Source organism: Vicugna pacos, chromosome 19 (assembly GCF_048564905.1).
Source record: "Vicugna pacos chromosome 19, VicPac4, whole genome shotgun sequence".
Lineage (NCBI taxonomy): Eukaryota > Metazoa > Chordata > Mammalia > Artiodactyla > Camelidae > Vicugna > Vicugna pacos.
Window position 1 is genome coordinate 28,397,938 of NC_133005.1, and position 14,818 is coordinate 28,412,755.

A 14,818-nucleotide genomic window follows, 5' to 3' on the forward strand; every position below is an offset into this window, starting at 1 on the left:
ACAGTAAGAAGTGCTCTCTATACGGTTTTTTTGTGGCCAATTAATTAACAAAGATAGCGGGCCAGTTAATACTGACCAAAATTGATAAGAAATCTATTTATGATAATTTCCTACCTCCTTCCTCCAAACCCCTGCCCTGTAGGGAAAAACCAACAAACCACTCAAGTCAGAGAAAGCTGTCAAGCTCATAGGGTAGATTTAATTTGAGAAGCAGGTTAAGTTAGCAGACTTTAAACTTATCTTCCACACAAATGCCTCATTTTTTCTCATTTGGGAGATAGTTGTACACCTCATTTTTCCTTCAGACTATATTTGAGTGCCTTCTTTGTGCAAGGTACTAATCCAGACACTAGGGGAGCAGTGGTGAACAAGGCAGGCAAGGACAGAATGAACAAGATACTTTCAAAGAGTCATATTAGGGACATAATAAAATAGAATGACACTGTGGAGTGATATCTCTTCTAGTGTGGTGAAGGAAGCCTCTCTAAGGAAATGACATTTGAGGTAATCATGCGAAGTAGGAACGGCTATTAAAAAGAACCTAAGGTAGAAATAATCTTGGCATATTAAGAGGATCAGAATGAAGTCCATTATGGCTAGAACACAGTGAGCAAAGGGAAAGTGACATCCAGATGAGATCAGAGAGACAGGAAGGGGCCAGTCACATACGCCTTGTGAGCCTTGGGAGAGAGTTAGGATTTTGTTCTGATGGGATGTCAGTGAGTTTTAAGCAGGGGAATGATATATTTCAAATACCTTGTTAAAAGATTCTTCCAGCTTGGGGTGCAGAATTTGATTATAAAGGCCAAGGGAGGAGGGCCAGAGCCCTGAGTGTGAAGGGTATTGCTCTAGTATAGGCTGGAGATGACAATGGCCAGGACTCAGGAGCAGGGAGAAGACAATAGCTTCTGTTTATTTAATGTTTACTTTATGGATAATTTGTGTGTCCCTTCTCTCCACCCCCACTCCCCCATATAAAACTGATAGAATTCGAAGAAGTTGAGTGGGAACTGGTAGTGAGGGAAAAGAGAAATCAAAGATTATTTCTGGGTTTTAGACATGAGTAAGAGAATGACTGATAGTGCTGTTTAGTGAGATGGAGATTGGGGGAAAGATTTGGTAGAGGAAATCAAGAGTTTTGTCTTGGCTGTGTTAAGTTCAAGATGGCTAATAGATTTTTCAAGGGATGATGCCAGATAGGCAGATGGATGAAATAGTCTGAAGCTTAGTCGGAAATTGATTACTCAAGACATGAATTTGAAATCATCACCATATACATATTTGTTTCCTGTTAGATCTTGGGTCCCCAGGACCACTTCCAGGTTCAGTTACTTGCTCGGAGGACTCACAGGTCTGTCTAGTTGTGTTCATGGCTGTGATACAGGATACAAAACAAAATGAGCCAGGGGATAAGTGCAAGGCATGAAGTCTAAAGGAGACCAGGCATAAGCTTCCAAGAGTCTTCTCACCGTGGAGTCACACAAGACATGCTTAATTCCTCCCACGTTGAATTGTGACAACACATGTGAAGTGTCTACCTGAGAAGCCCATTAGAGATTTAGTGTAGAGGTTTTATTGGAATTGGTCACAGGTACCCTTTGCCAAAATTCTAGACTCCCAGAAGGAAAGCTGGCGTTCAGCATAAATCATATTTGTACAGACAGTCTAGGCACAGTACACCACCCTTATCAGTTAGGAAATGGTGGGAACACTCCTGAAATCCAGGTTCCCAGATGCCAGTCAAGGGCCAGCCTTGTGAGCAGGTCTTCCTCAGGGCAGCAGTCTCAGACCTGCTATGTTAACTCTTTTCTGACAATTGCAAAGGATGGTTTCTGCTCCAGCTTTACATTAAGATGCTCCTGGAAGTGCTAAGGATACTTAGAATTTCTGCCATGAGTAGGCCTTCCATAGGCCTCCTGTGCATGGGATAAGACAGAAACACACAAATTACAGTGAGTGCACCAAGATGGTGCCATTAGAACTGCAGAAGGAAAGGCCCCCAGGCTGGCTGGGCACGCCCTCAAGTGTCCCGCTGACGCTTCAGGCAGTGGTCCTACGTGTGTATAATACACAGTTTTCACTTCTCAGATCGAGTTTTCAGTGATTGAATTTATAATTAATTAGAATTAAGATACGTACTAAGTTATGTTCTACATAATAAGTTATGTATGTACTTATTTATCGTCTTTCAGTTTATTCATTAAGAAGTGGCAAAGATTTTGGGGGGTATTTTTTCTCTTAAAATATTTCTCAATTTAGAATGGAGTTAGTGCAACTTGAAAAGGTATCTCCTTCTGTCATAAAATTACTGCTTTAGTTGTATCCAATTCCAGGTACTAAAGTGACTTCCACTTCATTGGAGCTCCTTATGGCAAAACCTCATCAGTAAAAAGATTTCTTGACTCTTGCGTCTGTATCTTTGGAACTTAACTGTCACAACCTTGATTTACTATAGTGCTCTAAGAATTAGCCTATCATGGTTAATTACATTCACTAATTAAACTAGAACCCTCTTTTGGCTTAGCCTTTAGTAGTGAAAACCTGTAGAAAAATGTCTTGGTTATAATGGGTTTGAGCATCAGTATCCACTGTAATACAGTACATGTGGATGAGGCTGTTCTCACAATCAGGCTTAATCGAGCCCCAGATAGCCCCAGAAATGGTGAATGGTGGGTGGGTGGGTGCTGTGTCCCTCCCATCCCTTTTAACTAAATCCTTTATAAGAATTTGTTGTCATGATTGATTTCTCTTTTAAGAGAATTTGCAGAGAACAGATTTTATGTTAAAAGTACCAACCAGTTGATTAAGTTCTGTGACTGGGTGTGATTTTGTTACAGTAGTTATTTATAATGACTTTTATTTTTCTAAAGCGATACGTTTGATCACATTAGAGCCTTCCCATTGCCTTCAGGATAAAGGCCACATGCTTAATATGGCATTCAGGGTCCTCTATAATCTATTTCCACTCTGTCCCTCCAGATTTCTCCTGTTTCCACACACTCCCCGTATACTCCGTCCACCTTGTTCTGTTTGGGGGCCCCCATTCAAAGGAGAGGAGCTAGCATGAGCCCAGGCATGTGCACTGGTGGCAGCAAGTGCTGAGTAGGAAATACTTCCAGTAGAGCGTTTCTGGAATGTGGCACCTCAGGTAGGGTATGGAAAGGTGAAGGGCTGTGGGGTCAAGCGCCAGAGGTCAGGACCTAGGCCTTGTTCTTTGTATTCCAAGCACAGTATTTCGTAAACCTCCGTGAACGAGCAGGTAAGTACTTAGCTGATGTCTGACACAAATGACCTTGATGTAGTAAAATGATTGTTGAAAATTAACTAATTTGTTTGACCTACTGAAACCTATCTAAAAGTTTTCAAAAAGATTGCAATTAAATATTTATTGTGCTTGTTCTAAGACATAGCAGTGGGGGAAAAAGACAAATCCCTGCCCTTGTGGAAGTTAAATTCAAGTGGAAAGAGAGTATAAACAGCAGGGAAACCATAGAGCATATCAGAAGACAAATTGTGTGGAGAAAAATTAAGTTGGAGTAGGGGGTGTAATTTTCAGTAGGGAAATTAGGGAAGGATGTGTGCATAACTATACATGTGATGAGGAGAACAGAAGAGCCTGGCCTGAGCTTTCCTGAGCCTTGAGCCATCTGGGGAAATGTGGTTCCAGACAGTGAATTTTAAGTGCAAAGGCCCTGAGGCAGGAGGGCCAGGGAGCTATTGAGGAGGGAAGGAGAGTGAGGGTAGGAGGTGAGGTCAGAGAAATAATGAGAACGGCTTTGTAGGCTTTATTAGGATTTTCATTCTAAGGGAGAACGAGAAGAACCCTCGGAAGTTTTGAGCAAAGGAGCAATGATCTGCCGTAACACAGCAGTTAGAATTGTATTTTTAAAACTTGATAAATAGGTTGTTGGAGGACAGGGAGAAAGCAGGGAGACTAGTAATGAGGCTGTGGCAGTCATCAGGCACGAGATGGTAGTGGCTTGGATCAGGCTGACAGCAGAGAAAGAGGTGAGAAGTAATTTGTTTCTAGGTGTATTTTGAAGGTGGAGTAAAGGTGTTTTTATCACAAATATCAAGCTCATATCTAAACTATCAGTGGAAATTATTTTCCCTGTTTTTCCTCACCCTTATCTCTGACAAAAAAAAAGCTTTAGCAAAAGAATAGTTTGTATATATCTGGATTTAGTACATTGACTCCAGTTTAGTGAAATTTGCCACTAATAATTCATAAGTAATATAATCTGACAGATAAGGCTGAAACCTCAGCTCACCTTCAGTGTTAACATAAGTTTTAGAAAAGAGCTGGCAGGGCTGGGAGTGGATGAAATTCCCATCTGAGTTGAATTTGGTATGGTTTCTTCTTGAGAAACCTATTAAAGATCCTGACTTAGATACTAAGGCATCAGGGTATCCCTTTGTTTAAAGTTGCTCTGTAAAATCACTGACATCCGGACAGCCCCACAAAACAGAACAATTCATAGTAACACAGTGGATGGTGAGGGAATTTGTTTCTTTTTGGAAAGTCTTCCCCCCACACTTCCACTTGCTGTCTGACGTTCTATGGTAAGCGACTGGCTCACACTGAGTGTGAATTATAGTCACATCATTGGAAAATACTCTTGTTTTAAGAAAGTAATACGTCAGGGAAAAAAACCATCTAGCTTCTTTCAGATGTAAATTGCAAAGGATTGTATCATGCTCGGTGTGTTCTAAGATTGTCTACTAGACACCTTTGTTTGAACCTGGAACACAGACCTAGCCCAGAATTAAAATGATTATGAAGTAGTAAATTTAAAGTTGAGATCAGTCTTGGCATATATGTGTGTACAATTGTGTTTATGCATGTTAGAGGTGTTGGTATGTTAGTACTGATGAGTTATTGGGAATTTATTACCCATTTAAACATTTGGTTTTAATCATTTTTTCCCTATCTTTAAAAAGTTTTGGACTGCTTCAATTTCTGGCAGTATGTCTGGCACTAGATTTCAATCAGTGCCTTCTAAAAAAAAAAGCAAGCTGTCACAATTAATATGATTGATTTTTGATAATTCTCTGTAGGTGAAAATCAGCCTTTGGCTTTTTGCCCTGTTTGCCCCATTTTTCAAAGAGGTTAGAAGACACAGATTACTTCTGTAACATAATCCCTCTCTCTTTCCTACACACCACAGGAAGAATGTAGTTTTTGGTCAAATTTTGGTTATCTATTAATTACAATATGTACCTTAATCTTCCTTCTGTTTTTAAATATGTAAACCATTTAGTCAGTTGTTGATTTTTTTTTAAAGTAAATCTGTCCTAATTAAAACCAAAAAAATCTTAAGCTTATATATATCTTTTCGTCTTTTCTGGGCAGAGAGGCAGATGAAGGCTGTAAAAAACCTTTAGAAAGATTGCTGAACATCTGGCAAGAAAGAAGTGTGTATGGCGGCGAGTTCATACAGCAGCTGAAGCTGTCTATGGAGGACTCCAAGAGCCCTCCCCCCAAAGGTAGAAACATCACCACATGTTTACAGCTCTTGGTCTTTGCCTACTTTCGAATCAAATGTGAAAAGCTGCAGTGGGGGTTGCTGTGAACCACCAGCGATTATATGATTCTTCAGAGAGAGATGATCGTAAATGATGGTGAGAATTTATGTAGTGCTTGCAGCGTGTAAGCCTGGTTCTAGTATTCATGCTGTTCATCATCTCATACCCTACCTTTTGCTCTGTATTCTCCTTGGCTCTTTTCTGCCTTTTGGAGACTTTCCTTGCACAAGGGAAAGGAACAACAAAATTGTTTAGAGTTGTGGGGGACTGGGAAATACCCGGGACTAAGATTTTTGTCCCAGCCCTGGCCCTAACTGTTATAGGATCTTGGATAAGTCCTTTAGCCCTTATAGAACTTGGTTTCATTAAATATTGATGTGGTTTGGGGACATACTTTTGATGGTTGTCAGCTTGCTGACTGAAATTGATACTGGTCTTTACTAAACCCAGAATCTCCTCAGGTAGTGTGTACGTGTTGTGTGTGAATTTTACCAAGTCCTTCTTAAGAGCCATTATTTTTTTTCTTTAAAGAGGAGTAAGAATGAATGTTATTTGGTTCCTTGGCTTCTGGTTAGTTGTGGTTTAATTCGAGTTGGCATGACATGTTTCTAAGCTACAGATCTGATCTGGCTGCCCACATACTCATTGCCTGGAGGATCAAGTCCAGGTACTAACATAGTATTTAGGACCCTTTATAATGTGAACTAGTTTACTTTTCCAGATTCTTCTGCCATTTCCTCCCATGAACCATATTCTTTGGCCATACCCAACAATTTCCCCTTTGGATGCTCTGCTTTTACTCCATGCTCTGCATCTACTGTTACCTCTGCCTAAAACGACCTTCTGCCCCTTTCACTGTGCACTGAACTCATTCTTCAAGAATGCTGCTCTCATTCTGACATCTTCACTAGCTTGTCTGGGCGCATGTAGCCATTCCTTCTATGTTCCTCTGGTACTTGTACATGCCTCTGCTGCAGACTTTAACTATGATTAACATACGTGATAATATTATTCATTCAGCAGCTCTTTATTATGTAAAGATGGTCTTTCATGGTCTCTTCCAGGTCTAAATTTATATGCATTTTAAGGTGAGGCAACTTTGCTGTGAAACTAGAGGTTAGAGGCTTTCTAAGAATGAATGACATGAGTGCTTTCATACTGCAGGTCGTTATTTTACTTGGAGTTGATAGAAAACAATTTTGGGATCACTCTGGTGGTGGCTTTGAGAAAAAAGCAAGATGTTTCCTACTTTTGATTCTGGCAGTGTTTGTATTGTGTCCTTTGGAGGAGTCCTGCACAGTGTTGGGGAATTAGCCAGCATTCTTTTCTCTCTGACTTCAAGTTCATTGGTAAATAGTCCTTATTTTTTAAAAACACCTTTGGGTAAGTAGGAGAGCACTGAAAGATGATGTTTGAAGCCAAGTTGAGTGTCCAGACATTAACAACAATAGAGGCGGTATTCCTCTAACGCGCAGGATAATGCGGATCTAAAGATAATTTCTCTTTCATTCGTCTGGAAAGATGAAAACACGTATTGAAAGTTTCAAGTGTGTGTATTAGTCTCAGCTAACTCACTCTGTCTTCTGTCTTCTTTGTACCTGACATCAGAATATTTTATACAATCCTTTCAAAATATTGATGAGTTTTCCAGAAGCTTATTTCCAAATTTAAGTTGTCCTTTTATACTCCAGCCTTAATTTATGGATAATTCTCTGTCTTCAGACAACTTTATTACCTCTGGAATGAAAATTTTCCTGTGGAACTTTGGCAGTTCTAACGTTGGAGAATGTGTGAGCTTAGGGATTTTGTTTTAGAACTAGAGTTTGCTTGAGTTTATATACCTGTCTCCCCAGGTACAGGAACCAGGTATTGTGTGAGGAAACAAAAAAGGGAGTAAAATTAAGACTTATTTAGCATTCTTTAATATAAATTAGAAACATCGTGAATTAAAGTTTTTCTTTCTAACAAACTTATCAAGAGTAGTTTGAACAGTTTGTCTTCTTGGATAACTTATGACCTGGAGCAAGCATCTTTTCCATCTCTGGCGTACTGCTCCCTAAGTTTGGATTAGCTTCCAACATTTTATCCTTTGTGCTTTTAGGGTAGCGCAGTATCTCTGAGAGTGCTGTTAATATGAAGTTTTGTCAGCTTTACTTCCTCGGGGACATTGTCATCCTTTTCATCACAACCACAACCTTTCTTCACGTCTTTCATTTCTGTTGATGGATTGGCCTTCACTACCGTCTTCTGGCTGCGAGTCCATAGTCTCGGGAATGGCAGAGCAGCGCCAGCATCCCCGGCGCCAGCTGTTTCTTCCACAGCTCCATTTACATTCCATTTGAATTTCACTTTCAGCATTAGTTTTAGGTTCTTCGTGGCGCTCATTTTTTTGTCAGTCATTTCCCTGTTTTGATTATTCGTTTTTATTAAATATCATGTGGGTTTTGTCACTAGCAGACGACACAGCCAAACACTTTGCTATCTGTGTGTGAACTGAATAACAGATGTGCAGTGACCAGTTACTGACCTTGAAAGAAGTGATGCAGTCACTAATCACGATGCACTTCTATTATTTATGTAGTGATTTGTGGACTGAAGTTAGCAGGGAGGTTTGTTCTTTATGCAATTACTCAGCGTAAATATGTGGTGGTAACTGAAATTTGAACTCTGTTGTTGGGGGAATGGTATCATTTAACCAAACCGAGGTAATAAATCTGTGCATAGTAGAATAGGGCAAAGCCAGGACTGCCAGTAATGCAAATGTTGCTGTTTCTTTTCTTTAGAACAGACAAACAAAAAACAATTAAGAGAAAATAAAACCCACGGTATTGACTTGGCTTTCACGTCAAACGTAGTGTGGTGAGTTAATGTGTAAGGTAGAGAACAGGAACTACATCCTTGGTTACAGAAGAAAACATTTAAGTAAGCAGGAGGTGTACATTATTCTGTTTATAACAGAGTTCTGAGGCAGGTGTATGGTGTCCCCTCATCTGACAGATGAGAGGGAAACTGTGTGGTGCGGTGGAAAGAGCACAGATTTTGAAGTCGTACCTTAACATGGGTTACTTAGCCTCTCTGGGTCTTCATTTTCTCACCTGTAAAATGGAGCTACTGCTTCTTAGGATTGTTGGAAGGATGAAATGAAAAGAAACTATTGCAATGCTTGGCACATGTTAGGTGACCAATAGTTTCTTTAAAGTCTTTTAATACTTTCCAAACCTGAATTTGTCATTTAGATTTATGTCTCTCAGTTGTTTGGCATTCATTTTGTATTGTCCAATTTAATGCAAAAGGAATGATTTTGGAATTAACACATCTATCATAACAATTTAAAAGCATGTGGTACAGATAATAAAAAATGTAACCTGTTAGCCTCAAAAGTGGTTAATTTAAAAATATTGACTTAAGTAATTTCTCTCGGTAGTAGCTCAGCAATGGTTATTTAAAATTTTAAAGTAAAACTAAGTGTTTTATTTTTAAAAGGATAGTTTAAAGCATATTTGCTTTATCAATTTTATTGATGGGTTTCTTGCTACTACTTATTTTCTGAAATTATCCTGAAAAGCGTTAAAATATCTCATTTTATACATAATGTATTCTCTGCAGACCCTCGCACACACTGGCTTGCTTCATTATATTGGCTGATAAGGTCTCTTACCATATTACCTTTTGTGTTAACTGTTTTTTTAAGATAATGAAGTTTTAAATGAAATATGCTGGTTTGGTAGGTTACACTTAAAAATTTTTTTTTTCAGTAGTGTTTTTCCAATGAGTCAATCAGAGATGACAGACCAAGGCGATTTTGACTCTTTTCAATCATGTAGGGAGTGACCACCAATTGAAAATAGCTGGTGTAAAGGTTAATGTTAAGCCGTTTCTGGAAATGTACACCCCTTTGCCGATTTTTACATGTGACCCATTGTACATAGCATTTGACTCTCACCTATACAGGCTATGGTGACCCAAGTTTGTCACTGTTTTCTTTCCTCTAGCAACAGAGGAGAAGAAATCTCTGAAGCGAACTTTTCAACAGATACAAGAGGAGGAGGATGACGACTACCCTGGAAGCTACTCTCCCCAAGATCCTTCCGCAGGACCCCTCTTGGTATGTTTTGACCCCCAGTTAGGCAGAGTGACTTTCATGACCTTTAGTTAAAGATTCTGGCCACAAGGTGGCGCCGATGACCAATAGTATGGACTCACCAGAGGGTCGCTCATGGTACTGGGTGCAAGATCCACCTGGTGGAGCTTGCTAGTCAGCAGGCTTGGTTTTGTCTTTGCATGTCCCGACTCTGGGATAAATCCGTGTTTTACAGAGTACTTGGCTTTGGCTTTTTTTCACTCTAGAAGTTGAAAGTGTTCTTTAAAAATACACTTTTGTAAAGAAGTAAATAATGTTACAAAGACATTCAGGAGTCCTCTACTATGGCTTATATCCAATACATGCTTGTTTCTGATAAGTAAACAACATATTAGCTTCTAAGGACAGTCCGTAACAATAGCAAATTTGCTACACTATAACCTATTTAAATATTAAAACAGAGAGCTAGCATTTACTAAGTTTTTAGACATATGTTTGCATTGTTTGACCCTTTATGTTAAGTTAGCTCATGAACTCTGTGTGGTTGGTTCATTTTAGCTGTTTGTTTTTTTATTTATTTCTTCATTTACAGTCAAAGCAAGGCTCGAGACACATTAAGTAACTTGTCCAATGTCTTAATTACATCTGTGTCTGACTGAACTCAGAGCCCCGTGCTCTTTTCACTGAGTTGGACTCCCTCTCATTTTGCCTAAAATAGCTTTACTTTATTGCACATGGGTGTGTTTAAGGCCTGTGTAAATAGGAAGCATATCTGATTTGCGTTATGTTAAAATGTTGAGTTAGAATGATAGTAGTGCTAGGCCGTGTATCTTTGCATTTAAAAACACAAGAGAACAGCCTGAATTATCAACATTTTCATGCAAGAATATGTACTCTTGGTTTGCTCTTCTTGATTTTCTTCCCTCTTTGTTTGTAATTAATGAGTTTGACACATTTCATTTTGGGAGTGGCTGCGAGAATTGAAAATGTCATCTTTGTGACATTCATTTTGTAGAGCAAAATCCAAGGAAGAACCGAAGTAGGTGGTGTCATTTCGTTTAGTCTGTAAACAATTGCTAAGCATCTGGTATGTGTATCTTTATTTTATACTGGAGGCTATTCTATACTAGAAATCATGCATCCTTTGAAACTAAGCAATATGAACCAGACTCCATTGTCTTAAGTCACCAGAAACATGCTCTTAAAAAAATTTTCTTTCAATAGTTATATAAGTTTCATTTTTGTTCTTCTGTGGACATAGAAAAATTAACTATGTACGTTCTCTTAAAATCTGTATCATTGACTTCAGTGTATGCTCTAGGACTAAGACCAGTGATTTTTTTAAATCTCGGGAAAGATCATTTTTAGAATTTACTTCCATCTCATTTAACTCCAACTGATTTTCTTTAAATACCATAGGTCTTAATGAATAGTGTTGTTTGTATTTTTACTGTGCAGACTGAGGAACTAATCAAAGCTTTGCAGGACCTGGAAAATGCTGCATCAGGGGATGCTACTGTTCGACAGAAAATAGCTTCTTTACCCCAAGAAGTGCAAGATGTTTCTCTTTTGGAAAAAATAACAGGTGAGATGGTAGAGTTTGGGTGAAAGATGAGGGAAGAGGGACCTATCTCTAATGCATCAAACACCAGGACATGCTTATGTCTGCAGGTCCAGACTTTCCATGTAGTGTTTGGTTCTCTGTCATCTTGAAATTTGCAAACGTAACTCACATACTGAACAATGAAGCTGCTGGAATAGTCCGAGCTTGAATAGTGGCTCTAGGAGCTAGTGTAGAAATGCTAGCATGCTACGACCTGTGGGACTCAGTACAAATAAGGTTTGTTGAAAACAGTGCCAGTTGTGTGTGAGGGGTTGGGGGTTGGGGGTTGGGGAGGCATTTAAACTCATGACCCTCTTATAAAAAGATTATGATTCAGTGCTGTGACTTACACACGACACACTGGCACACCTCACAGATGATGGTGTCTTCAGTGCCGGGAACTCCAGGTTTGTGCTGTCAGTTGTGTGATTTGCCCTCTTGATGACCAAACCCAATTAAACAGGGAGGGGCGGTCGGCTCTGTCCCCGCTTTATGCGTGGGCAGTGGAAGGAGTAAAGTGTGAACTTGCATAGAGCGCGCTGTGCTGGGTGCTGCTTCCAGTCCAGGCACGGAGCCTGTGTTCTTTCCATTGGAAAAGCTCAGATTTCTCATTCCATTCTCTTCCGAGGGACCCTGCTTCCTCCTCCAGTCCCTTGACTTGGCTGCTTCACTATCTTCCTCCATTTCTGTTTAAAGGAAATCAAGTTTGTCCATTAAATAGTTCCTTCATTCAACTGATAGTTGAGATGCACTGTGTAGTATCTGCTCTCGGTACCCCACCCACGTCCCCTCACCCACATCCTCTCTCAGGTTAGGTGCCCAATAGAAAAAGGAAGCAGAGGTGTTGTGGGGGTGGAGAGTGACTGAGGGAGGTGTGTTATAAAGGTGCTCAAGGCCGGTCTTCCTGATGAGATGGTCTTTGACCAGAGGCCCCCGAAAATTAGGAAACAAGCTGTGAGGAGCCGTGAGGGAGGGCAGTGTCTCCGGGCAGAGGGAGCAGTACACGGAAAGACCTTCAGGCAGGGGTAGGCTTAGTTGGAGAACACAACACAGAGGCCTTATTTAAATTGTACAGGAAGCATTTTGGCTCACTCTCTCTACTACCCTCCCCCAGCAGTTAAATCCATTGGATTTATCAGCCTATTGCTCTCACAGTCCATTGATCCTCCCACCTTTTCCCAGCTTGTACTCCTTATGGCCTTGTCTTCTTTACTCAGCTTAGGGTCTTTATGATCAATCACTCTCACACACACCCTCCTTCCCTTTTACTCCCCTTCCCCTTCACTGTAGTCTCCTGGCAAAAACCCATCTTTTCTCCAGGTTAACTCCAATGTTGTTGTTGTTATAAGAGCCACCTCATTTATTCTTACTGTCAGAATCTTAATTTTCAAAATTGGAAGCAAATTAATATAAAACTAGCAGTGTAAGTGATTTCATTTATGTTTTCACTGACCTAAAGGACTTATAGAGCTGTTAAAAATAATTTATTTATTTTGATTTTTAATTACAGTGAAATACACCTAACAGTTTACCATCTGAACCATTTTTAAGTGTGCCATTCAGAAGTAATGGGTATATTCATGTTGTACAGCTGATTTCCAGAACTCTTTTCATCTTGCAACACTGAAGCTTTATACTATTAAATAACAAAAATTCATTTCCCCCACCTCCCACCTCCTGGCAGCCACCATTCTTAAATCCAGCCTTTTAATCTGTTTTTTTCCTGGATCTGCACAGCTGAACGTGCTGGGAAAAACAAACAACAAACAGTGACTGACTTTTCTTCCTATTTCTGTGGATGAACATGCTGTTTCCTTGACCAGCCTCTCTGTCTGTTAGACCTTTGCTTCCTTACCTGCTGGACGACGCTGCTCTAGCAGGTCTTCCCTCTTCCCCTGCATCTCCGATTTCTTCCCCTCTGCTGGGTCACTCTCCATTGCATAAACACATGTATTATTTTCCCATGTGAGAAAATTTTTTTTTCTTGACCTATATCTTCCTCTAGCTCCTGTCTCATTTCTCTGTTCTTTATAGCAGAACATTCAGAATAGATTGCCTGTGCTCGGCTCTCTCCACCCCCCCCCCCATTCTGTTGCTTCCACTTCACCGACGTCGCTCTCATCAGTGTTGCTGATGACTTCCATGTTGCTCAATTCAGCAGTGAAATTTTTTGCCCAATCTTACTTTGAGGTCTTCTTAACTTGATCTCAGTAACATCTGGCCCAGTTGGTCATTTCTTTTTCCTGAAAATACTTTCTCACTTGATGTGGCGGCAGACAGACCCTCCCAAAATGTCCATGTCTTAATCCCCAAAACCTGGGAATATATTATCTTACGTGGGAAAGGGGCCCTTGCGGATGTGATTAAGTTAAGAATCTTGAGATGGGGAGATTATTGTGGATGAGTCAAGTGGGCCCAGTCCTCAGAAGAGAGACATAGCAGGGCAAGAGTCAGAGAGAAGGTGTGACTATGGAAGCAGAGATTGGAGCGATGCATTTTGAAGATGGAGAAAGAGGCCACCATAGTAAATAGTAAGAGAGTACATTTGTGGTGTTTTATGCCACCAGGTTTGTGGTAATTTGTTACAGCAGCGGGAGGAAACTAGGACCCCATATTCTAGCGTTCCTCTTCTTTCTCGGACCATGTCTTTTCAGTCTCCTTTTCTGGTTTCTTCCCTTCTCCTTGGCCTCCTAATTTTGAGTACTTAGCCCTCTTCCCTAGTTGGTGTCACTCATAGTTCCTCTCATCCTTTTTGATGGCTTTAAATAATCTTAATGATTCCCTAATTCACATCTCTAGTGTTGACCTCTCCCTTGAATTGGAGACCCACACATCGAGCCTCCTGCTCAGTGTTAACTGGTTGGTTATCTTGAAAGGCATTTCAGACTTTACCTGTCCCAAACCAAACTTCTCATCTTCCCTCCAAAATTCCTCTCATGGCCTTCCCCATCTCAGTAAATGACCCCTCGTAATTCCTGTGATCTGGACTAACACCCTGTATCTGATACCTTGTTAGCATCTCTACTGCCGCCACCTGGTGCAAGTCACACCACCTTCACTTGGCTTATTGCAGTAGCTTCCTATGTGTATGTGTTCTCCCTGCTTCCTCCTTGTCCCCCAGCCATCATCCTGTCCTCAGCATAGTAACCAGAGAGGACTATTAAAATGGAAGTGGATCATTTCCCCCTCTGCTCAGAGCACTTATCATATGGGCTCCTTGCCAGACTCTTTCACCTCCAAGGGCATTTGTCCTTGCCTGTTTCCTCTGCCTGGAATGACCTTCCTCAGATAGTTACATGCCTTGTTCTCACAGCCTCCAGCCCTTGGTTTTCATGTCACCTCAGGGAAGCCTACCCTGGCTACCTTATTTGAAATTGCCTTCCTCCCATGCCCCATTTTTAATCCTTTGCCCTATTTTTGTCTTGAGTTCTTATCTTCAGCTAATAAATAAGTGAAGTATAGTATGTTGTTTTTCTTCCTCCCTGATAATGCAAAGTTGGGGGCAGAGAGTTTTTGTCCTTTGTGTTAACTTGTTGGCCCAGAGCCTAGAAGAGTGTTGGACGCACGATAGGAGTCAGGCTAATTGGAAGGCTTGGGGTATAAAAGTC

At 40.5% G+C, this 14,818-nt stretch overlaps 1 protein-coding gene across 2 annotated transcripts in view; it reads left to right on the plus strand.

Annotated features, from left to right (window-relative positions):
• Nucleotides 1–14,818, plus strand: part of RPRD1B (regulation of nuclear pre-mRNA domain containing 1B) — a 46,429-nt gene that overhangs the window by 7,989 nt on the left and 23,622 nt on the right. For both annotated transcript variants that reach the window (XM_006202554.4, XM_015237824.3), the window contains 3 exons: nucleotides 5,354–5,487; nucleotides 9,519–9,631; nucleotides 11,066–11,192. In XM_006202554.4, coding sequence (XP_006202616.1) covers nucleotides 5,354–5,487; nucleotides 9,519–9,631; nucleotides 11,066–11,192 — 374 coding nt within the window. The remainder of the gene's footprint in view (nucleotides 1–5,353; nucleotides 5,488–9,518; nucleotides 9,632–11,065; nucleotides 11,193–14,818) is intronic.